The following is a 10,412-nucleotide window of genomic DNA, read 5'->3' as shown; positions in this document are numbered from 1 at the left end:
AAATCACACGATATATCTTGAGTGTGATTGCAACAAAGATAATATATTTGCATATTTTTTCCCAGGAAGGATGTTCTTCCTTTTTATATCTTGAATTGTTCATGAACCCAATATGGAACAAACAAAACAAAAGCAGGAATGAATGAATTGGCTTGTCTGATGAACTGAAACATTGCAAACAGACTGCTGTTTCTTTTTAGGAAGCCAGTCATCAAAGAAATAGGAATAATTTTTCTTTTGCTCCTCACATTCTGTTGGTCCATAGGAACCATTAATAAGAATATACTGAAAATTCAGATTCATAAAAACAAGGAATCTATTGATTTCTTGGAATAAAGAGAGCCCATTTTTCCTATATATGCTTACCTGTTAAGTTTCAGGAGATTAATAACAAGGTATTGATCAAGTTTTCTGTAGATATTTTACCCCCAATTCCAGTAAGCCTTCCTCAATTCATTATACACTACATCATTAAAATGAAATGGGAAATTTAAAAAAAAAATCTGGCAAAATGGGAAAGCAGAAAAAACACAGTCAGAGCCTAAAACAGGTGCCTATTGTGATATCGGGATTAAATAGAGCTTGAGTTTTTGGAACTGAGGATAGTTCATTTGATTTAATGGGCCATCACTGGATCAGTTATATTAAAAAAAATAAAAGCAAGTTCAAACCAGCTGTGAACATAGCAACACAGCAGTTGAAATGACTAAAAAGACAGTGACCAGCAGCTGAAGATGAAAGGACTTTGCAAGTCCTGTAGCCAATCATAGCTGTGAATTTAATTTATTGGGACAAAGCAGTGGAGTATATCCACTCTGAAAGGCACAGGTCAGAAAACAGAACTTTTGAATCAGTGCTGAAAACAGGGATTGGGAAACTATTTGCAATTTGCTAGAAGGAAATTGGCACATCTATTTTAATGAAAAGAAATACTAGGGTGGACATGATAGCAATGTTCCAATATCTCAGGGGATGCCACAAAAAAGAGGGTGTCAACCTATTCTCCAAAGCACCTGAAGGCAGTACAAGAAGCAATGGATGGAAACTCAACAAGGAGAGAAGCAACCTAGAACTAAGGACAAATTTCCTGATGGTTAGAACGATTAATCAATGGAATGACTTGCCTCCAGAAGTTGTGGGTGCTCCAACGTTAGAAGTTTTTAAGAGATTGGACAACCTTTTGTCTGAAATGGTATAGAGTTTCCTGCCTGAGTAGAGGGCTGGACTAGAAGACCATCAAGGTCTCTTCCAACTCTGTTATTCTGTTGTTTTCCATTCCTTCCCTGAATGGCACCTGTGGTGGTGAACCTATGGCACGTGTGCACAGGTGGCATGCAGAACCCTCTGTGGGCATGTGTGCTGTCACCCCAGTCACCCCAGTATAATACCCAGGCCTTCAGTTGGGTATTATAAAACCTTTTCGCTTTAGGCCTCCGCTGCCATGTGCAAAAAAAAAGGTTCAATCAATCAATTTCAACTTCTCACTGGAAAAAAAAATCTCACAAAGTTGGAATTGATTGATTGAACTTTTTAGTCCCACCCAGTCTGCAGCTGTGGCCATCCAATGGGCCACACTCACCCAATGGGCCACACCCACTCAATGGGCCATGCCCACCCAGCACCTGATGATATATAAGTGGGTTTTGGGTTGCAGTTTGGGCACTCGGGCTCTAAAATATTCACCATCACTGATATAGGCAATTAGTTAAATATAAATCTGGCTATACCAAAGAGAAGAATTTTGATATTCTGTGACTTATACATGACATGTAAATGTGCACTGATTGGATATCATATCATGAAATAGACTCTCCACTGTGAATATTAATTACCAATTTGATAAAGCACCTTTGAACATTCAAGACCATTACTATTAAAATCTTTATCATTCTTTTGAGAAAGCATGAAATAAACAATGTTACATCAGACAGATAATAAGCATCAATTATCAGTAAGAAGACTTTTATTTTATTATTTTTATTAAAATATGTCATTGACATTTCTTTTTACATTTTCAATTCCCATTAAATTCCATGAGCTTAATAATAAATTTATTCTTATTAATATGAATGTATGGATATATACATTCAAGTTATATGGATTCTAAGGTCATAGGCTAAGCAGTAGGTCCAAATCCATGCTAGTGGTGACTTATCACTAAAAATAAATATACCCCACAGTCACCTATCAACTTATGAAATGTATTCTCTGTTGGGCATATGCATTACCAATGCAGTAAAGTAATTTCCAAATTTATACAATCAATGGTAATTAAAATGCATATCATTCTGCTGATAAAATATCTAATAAATGATATTATAATGTAACAGATAATAAGCATACATTAATAGACAAATTAGAAACAACAGTATTGCCACAAAATTTTTTATTATGTTTATTAAAATGTATTTTACATTTCAAATTTCCACTAAATCCCATTCCATTTTAAATTTCTGTTATGAATTATCGATAGACTTGTGTAATATTAGAAGTTCTTTTATAACAAATAATAAACTAGATAACTAAAATTTTCAACAATATGAAATATTTTCAGTGAAAACTCCAAGGCAACCAATATTATAGGATACATTGGAAACAACAGTAAACCCATATGAAGAATATTAGAATGGTACTTTGGACATACAAAAGCCAAGGGCTGGCTGAAACAGAGAGAAGCTAGGCTGAACTAGAATGTAATCTCTTTGCAAGCTTGCCCAGCAAATAACTCTAGTGATCAAAATGGGTATTGAGATTAATGAACACTATAAGGAACATTCAGTCTAAGACAATACATAGAGCCCACCTGACTGCATAGGTACATAAAAGTGAAATTGTATGATGTATAATCACAACAATGATCTGCCATAGATTGGGGGGGGGGGAATCTAATATGACTGAAAGATAAGAACAAGACATGAACTTCCAGGATCAAGAGCAACACAAGAAAAATTAACAACTCCCCAAAGTGGTTTTTGAATAGTAATAATATTTTATGACAATATTAATAAGATTTGTCTGGTTACTTTTGGATAAAAAGAAAGGAAAATCAGAAAATCAGGTTATAGATTGTAAGAGTTTCTCTATTCTACAATCAACTACCATTTTATTTTCTCCACTTCTACTTTTCTCATTCCTTTTTCTATAACATTACTAAAATCAAGGAGAAACAAGACAACTTTTGGGAACTATCTTACTAGATACGAATTTAAGTAACCTCTCTGCAATAGACAGAAAGTCAGTTTAATCATGTGTTTGTGTTTGTGTGTGCGTGAGAGAGAGAGAGAGAGAGAGAGAGAGAGAGAGAGAGAGAGAGAGAGAGAGAGAGAGAGAGAGAGAGAGAGAGAGAGAGAGAGAAATTAGTTGTGTTGGAATTGAAAACAACAATAAAGGGATAACTGTATTCATATTTTTATACAACAAACTATGCAATTGTTGAACATGAACTAATGGAGTGATTGTTCCAACAAGGAACAAAGATCACAACAGAATCAGAAATAAATTTTATGTATTTTCTTCAAGAAGGAATTTAGATACAGAAAAGGAATTAGTAAAAACAAATGCTCTGTGATGATCAAAACTATCAGAACTTGATAAGCCAAATAGCTAATTTTCTGCTCTCTGTTCTTCAAACTTATGGTTAACTTGCAGTGTTAAGCTTAAAATACAGTATATGATAAGGCTTCAAACCTTGCAAAACGCTTATGAAAAAAATCAAGCTCTCTCTATAGATTAATTCATCTACTCCAATTATGTTGCTCTCTCAACAGCCACAGCACTGCTATCCTATAGGAAGGAAAAACAGTCAAAATTGAATGGCAGCAAAAAAAGATATCTGTTTCTACTTTAGAAGCTCTTTTACAGAGGCTGTGTCTATAAACAAAAGAAATAACTTTTTCCAAAAATTCTCAATTTCTTTTGAACCCATCCTAAAGTTTTGTGAATATCTTTATTTCTTAAAGTATAAATGATGGGATTGAGCAAGGGAGTCAAAATTGTATAAAATATGGAGAAAAATTTATTGAGATGTCTCAGAGCGGGGGTATCTGGCAACATATAGACAATGATAATGGTGCCATAAAAAAGACAAACCACCATGAGATGAGAGGAGCAGTTTGAGAAAGCCTTTTGTCTTCCAATGCTGGATTTGATTTTTATTATGGCAATGATGATGCATATGTAAGATGTGAATATCAGAATAAATGGAATGACAGCATTAATGATGGAAAGAAGAGAGACAATAAGGTCAAGAAAACTTCTATCAGTACAGGATAGTTTTTCTACTGAAGTCACGTCAGAAAAGTAATGGTCAATGACATTTGGGCCACAAAAGGATAGCTGAGCAAGGAGAAGCAAAATGATGCCATTAGCTAGTAACCCATTTAGCCATGTCCCAGCCATAAGATAAACACATAGCTTCCTATTCATAATCAAATTATAAAGGAAAGGTCTACATATAGCCAGATAGCGGTCATAGGACATTGCTGCAAGGAGATATGTTTCTACAGTTACAAAAGAGACAAAAAAAATAATATTGGGCCAGACATTGACTCACAGTAATAGTTGCCTTTCCAGTTAACAAATTAGTCAACATTTTTGGCAATATATTTGAAGTATAGCATGTCTCCAGACAGGACAAATTCCCCAGAAAAAAAGTATGAAGACATGGGTGTGAAGTGTGAAGACATGGGTCAGCCACAACTAGCATAATAATGAGGAGGTTTCCAGTTATTATCACAAGATAAATCAACAAGAAAAGTAAGAAAAGCAAAAATTGTAGCCGAACAGAATTCCCAAAATCCAAGAGAATGAATTCTATGATGTCTGATTGGTTCCCTTTCTCTGAAGCCAGCACTTTTTTTTAGTTGATTGCATCACATTCAAAAGTATAGTATAATCAGAAAATCATGAGTCTGAGATTTCCACTGGATCCCTGAATCACACTTCCAAACAGTAGCCTGTATTGTGGGGGAACTCAAAGATATTGTCTACAATGAATCACTAAAACTCTCCATCTGTCTATGAAATTCTTAGTGATCGGTGGTATCGTTTCAATAATTAACCTCAGAAGGTTCTTCTACCTCAGAGTTCACCTATATTTTTCTCTGAATATCAAAAGATCTGAAGAATTGAGAATTACAAGAAACAAGGCAACAATGAATGTTAGTGTTAGTCCCAAGCAAAAATTACAGCAAGAATAGAGAGACTTGGTCTTTTGCAATTGTCCCTGATAATGATGATGTTAAAAAAAGATACTAACCAATTTTCTTAACACCATTGCATTATTTGTCTAGGATCCTTCCACATTGATATTTTCATTTTCTAATGCATAAATTGTACATCAACAGAAAGTTTATTATTAGAATAAACATAAAAGATTTTATCAAAGAACTAAGCAGAGGAAAGATAATCCTGAGTTATATTTTCTGTATGCAGGAACTAATATTTTTCATATTTTGCTACAGAATCCATTTTATTACAATCATGAATTCGCTGAAAGCTTCTGTTGATTAACCATGTTGGCAAATGAAATAATGCAAATTCAACATATTCTTGAGTTGGTCAAAATTTGTCTGATTGACATTATTATAAGGGAACTATGGTTTAGCTAATTTGGCTAGCTAGGAATGTATTCTGATTTGTGATCAAGTTTTAGATTAGATTTGGTTGACAACTTATAAATTTCATCTTATTTTTATAATATTTTTCTTTTTATCTTTCTTGCTGAGTAAATTGAATTATATGTTGAGTAGATATTTGTACATGTGTAAAGATATAGGTAACTATATCCTGCTCTGCTTACTGTTGGACTTTCTGCAAAAAGGATATTGTATTGCTTTGTATAAAATATTGTATTGTTATGTTTAGTTAGCTACTTATCACCCCTCAATTTATTTCATCTTAATTTAAGAGGAGTGAAATATTGCTTTATTAAAATATTATCATTGATATGTTAAAATATCATTATTGGTCATCAGCATAAATAATCATAGTCATTTTTAATTCTAAGTAGCATCTTTGGGCAAATATCATTTGCCAAGATGAATAAGCCCAAATAGTAGATGAGATCATCTTCCAAAAATTTAAAGATTGGCAGGATAGCTTTGCTACCTAAATGCTAACTGAACACATTTCTTAATCATCATTTTTATTGAGAATCAGAGTTTAGACAGTATTAATATGAAAATAATTTGAAATTGAATGAAGTTTAGATTATTGACATTTTGTTATACTTGTTTCTCCCAATTATGACCTTTAAAGAAATAAATTTAGAATAAATACTTGGTCCTGAATCATAGCACAAACAAGCAAGAAGCATTGTTTATAAATCACAGTACACAAAAATGATTAAATTATACATACACACATATACATATTGCATATACATATACATGAGTTTATTTATTTATTTATTTATTTATTTTTAAAATTTATATGCCGCCCAATCCCTAGGGACTCAGGGCAGCGTACAAATTAAAACAATAAATATAACAATAAAACAGTAAAATAAGTGCATTCATACAGTATGTCCCAATCGTATCCCGGCCCCCTCGGGGACATCAACCCCAGGCCTGCCGGAACAGGAGAGTTTTAATGGCTTTCTTAAAGGCCGGCAAGGTGGGAGTAGTTTGAATCTCGGGGGGAAGTTGATTCCACCAGGTCGGAGCCACCACAGAAAAGGCCCTTCCCTGAGGGCCCGCCAGCCAACATTGTCTGGCCGACGGGACCTGAAGGAGGCCCAATCTGTGGGACCTCACCGGTCTCTGGGAACTATGCGGCAGTATGCGGTCCTGTAAGTAACCTGGTCCTAAGCCATGAAGGCTTTAAAGGTGATAACCAACACCTTGAAGTGCGTCTGGAGACCCACAGGAAGCCAGTGCAGCTCATGGAGGATAGGTGACATGTGGATGTACCTTGGTGCACCCACAATCGCTCTCGCGGCTGCATTCTGAACCAACTGCAGCCTCTGAACACTCTTCAATGGTAGCCCCATGTAGAGCGCATTAGAGTAATCCAGTCTTGAGGTGACAAGGGCATGTGTGACCGTGAGTAGAGCCTCCCGGTCCAAATAAGGCCGCAACTGGTGCACCAGGCGAACCTGGGCAAAGTTAATTTGATGTCTTCATTTTCTATTATAAGTCTTGAAGTCTGAGACTAAAACTTACCTGCCTTGAATGAGTATAAAATTCATAGATATCCTAACCTTCACTAGTGCTATATCTTTAAATTGTAGGGTAAAAAAAAAGCACTTGGTATATACTGGAACATTACCCATTATTTAAAAAAAGCATCCTTAGAACTTCAAATGAGTACACTGGGGGATTTTAAATTAATCTGCAGGTTTTCTGGAAAATTATAAAATGCAACCAGTCTCCTAAATCCAAAAGGGATTTTACATTAATTATTTTTTTTAAGATTTCTATCTTGTACACAGCTTATTATTTTGAAAAAGTAATTTAAGTTTTTCTCAGATAACACTTCTTAAGAGTCTGCAGTTGTGTTGTCAGACATATAATAACAATTGAATTCTAGCATAAGCCAAAGAAACTTTTGTCAGCCTTTTAAGCTAGTCCAGATAAGAAGCACACATAAAAGTATGAGCTGTGCTTTATTGTAAGGTTATTAAAAAAACCTTATAAACCTGAAATTGCATTTCTCTACTGTCATCTTTATAGCTCAAAAAACTAAGGAGAGTGTATTCTGAGATATTTGCCATGCTCACATTATCTGACTATTGCCCTCACTGCACTCTTCCCCCTGTCTCCCAAGGTCCTTTCCACATACATTACAGATTTCATCCAATCCATATACGTATTTACTCCCCCTCTTTGATTCTATGTTACAGCCTCCTAAAATATCACCAAATAATTATGACAATTCTTATACAATAGCCACATATCTCAATTTCCAAGGATACAAGCTAGTGGAAAGTATTTCAATATTACAAAATGTGCACTCACACAAGACCAGTCCATTAATTTTGGGTGATAATACATCTTCCCACTATGTGGTCAAATTAAATTCACATTTATGTGATTCACATTCAAAGAGAATGTAATATTCAAGTCTCAATTCTGAAATCCTAATGAAGATAAATATTTTCTGTTTTAGATAGACAATACCCACTACAAAAATCATACTGGACAATTCCTCATTAGAAGAGAAATTGACAGAGCCTCCCATTTTATTCAGGTGGAGAGCATCAAGACTCAGTGGTTAGTTTGGAATTAATCCCAGCCTCAGTCTCAGGAATTAATAGAATAATGTGAGAGGTGAAGAGACAGTGATTCCATTAGTGAAGAATGACTCAAAGACTGAATCAATAAAATCCCAAGCCCTCAATGCAAATTCCTTTATTTAATAAAGATGTACAAAATCATATTCTGAAAAATCTAAATGATTGAACTCACTGAAATAATTATATGTGATAGTATCATATCACATAATAATAATGACATAAATAATATCTCAAGGATAAGAGACTGTAAAGAGATTTCTACATCCTGGTGACAAAAAGTATCAACAACTTTTAATAAATGTCCACTTATTTACTGTACATCAGATTTTAAAATCTACAATTAAAATTTTGTAAACTAATGAAATGAAGAGATGTTGTAAATTTCAAATGATTTATATGATGCATTATTTTTTTATTAAAAAGCCTTTTTATGGCTTTGTGAACTTCTTTGTTTCTCAAAGTATAGATAAGAGGATTGAACAAGGATGTCATAACTGTATAGAAAATGGAGAAGATTTTATTCAAAGGTCTGATGGAGGGAGTGTCTGGCAGCACATACACAATTATTAATGTGCTATAAAAGAGGGAAACCACCAAGAGATGAGAAGAACAGGTTGAAAAGGCTTTTTGCCTTCCAGTGGCGGATTTGATTTTGATGATGGTTCCAATGATGCAAACATAGGAGGTGATGGTCAATATAAATGGAACAATTATGAAAATAACAGCTTCACAAAAAGCAATTAATTCAATGAGACTTGTGTCAGTATATGATAATTTCTGCAATGGACGAAAGTCACAAAAGTAATCATCTATGATGTTAGGTCCACAGAAGAATAACTGAGTGGTAAAACCCACCAGAATCACATCAAATATCAAACTATTTATCCATGCCCCAGCCATAAGCTGAAAACAGAGTTTCTTATTCATAATAGAAACATAGCGTAAAGGTCTACAAATTGCCAAATAGCGATCGTAAGACATTGCAGCCAAAATGTATGTTTCTGTAGTTCCACAAAGGCACACAAAATGATATTGCATTAGGCATCCATGGATAGAAATGGTTCTTTCACCAGTCAGCAAGCTGATCAACATTTTAGGCAGCAAGATACAGCTATAGCAAGTGTCCAGGAAAGACAAATTTGCCAGGAAGAAGTACATTGGTGTGTGAAGTTGCTGATCAACCAGAACTAGCAGAAATATGAAGATGTTTCCAGTTATTGTGATCAGATAAATCACCAAGAAGAATGTGAAAAGGAAAGGCTGCAGTTGAGGGGAACTGCCAAAACCCAGAAGGATAAATTCTTTGACACTGGTCTTATTTCCATTTTCAATATGCAAAATTTCTTCCATGTATCAAATGTCAATCAAATCTAGAACATATATCAAGCAGGCATGTTTAAAGGCAGAGTTATGCTAAATTTTCTTACGACTTCTTAAATTTTGCTAAAAGTATTTTGTAAATATTATTAGCTGATATTCAGTATTATTTCACTCAAATAGTAGAGTGACTGGGATTTTACACTACAAGTAGCAAAATTGTACTTCTATCTAAAGCCTATGATTGAGGACAATATAATTGGATCAAACATTTCCATTTCTCTTTCCTTTCCCAAATTCTAAAATGTGATCAATTTGAAATAAATAATTCTATAACATTGTGATCCCTTTCTTTGAAAGCTACATTTTTTTCTAGAGTATTTGTTGTGATATGCACATGATTCTGGTTATAGATATAGTTGTCTCTACACAAGTCACAACCTTTCTATTTTTTGTAGTAATTTGATTTGGGAATTAAAAAAAAGATAGATTATTGACCAAGAAAAGTACCAAAGGAAAGATGACTGGACTTAATGACATACCTAATATATTTCAGAAGATATCTGGAGCATTAACGCATTGTAATTACGTTTATTTGAAAAAAGGGAAGACTGTGCAACATAGTTACAGTTATAATGTAGTATTAATGAAATAATCTTGTATTTACTACAAATAATGTTTAACACTAAACTCTTAATACATAATTTTTCACATATTTGAATAAAACTTTTTAATAGGAATTCATTCAGGCAGTAATCATGAGTCAAGACTGAATCAAAGACATAAAGAATATAATGTAATACTCACAGAATATTAATTTTTTGACTCTTATTCTCGAAAAATCTGCATTGTATTATCA

At 33.9% G+C, this 10,412-nt stretch overlaps 1 protein-coding gene across 1 annotated transcript; it reads right to left on the bottom strand.

Annotated features, from left to right (window-relative positions):
* Nucleotides 1-8,488: 8,488 nt before the first annotated feature.
* On the bottom strand, nt 8,489-9,586 carry LOC120314603 (olfactory receptor 2AP1-like). Its single transcript, XM_039357865.1, has one exon. The coding sequence runs from the start codon at nt 9,584-9,586 to the stop codon at nt 8,564-8,566; it is 1,023 nt and encodes a 340-aa protein (XP_039213799.1). The 3' UTR covers nt 8,489-8,563.
* Nucleotides 9,587-10,412: the final 826 nt, after the last annotated feature.

This window comes from Crotalus tigris, unplaced genomic scaffold (genome assembly GCF_016545835.1).
Source record: "Crotalus tigris isolate CLP2741 ecotype Arizona unplaced genomic scaffold, ASM1654583v1 scf7180000018954.1357295, whole genome shotgun sequence".
Taxonomy (NCBI): domain Eukaryota; kingdom Metazoa; phylum Chordata; class Lepidosauria; order Squamata; family Viperidae; genus Crotalus; species Crotalus tigris.
The sequence above is the reverse complement of the archived record's forward strand: the minus strand, read 5'-3'. Positions and strand labels throughout refer to the sequence as shown.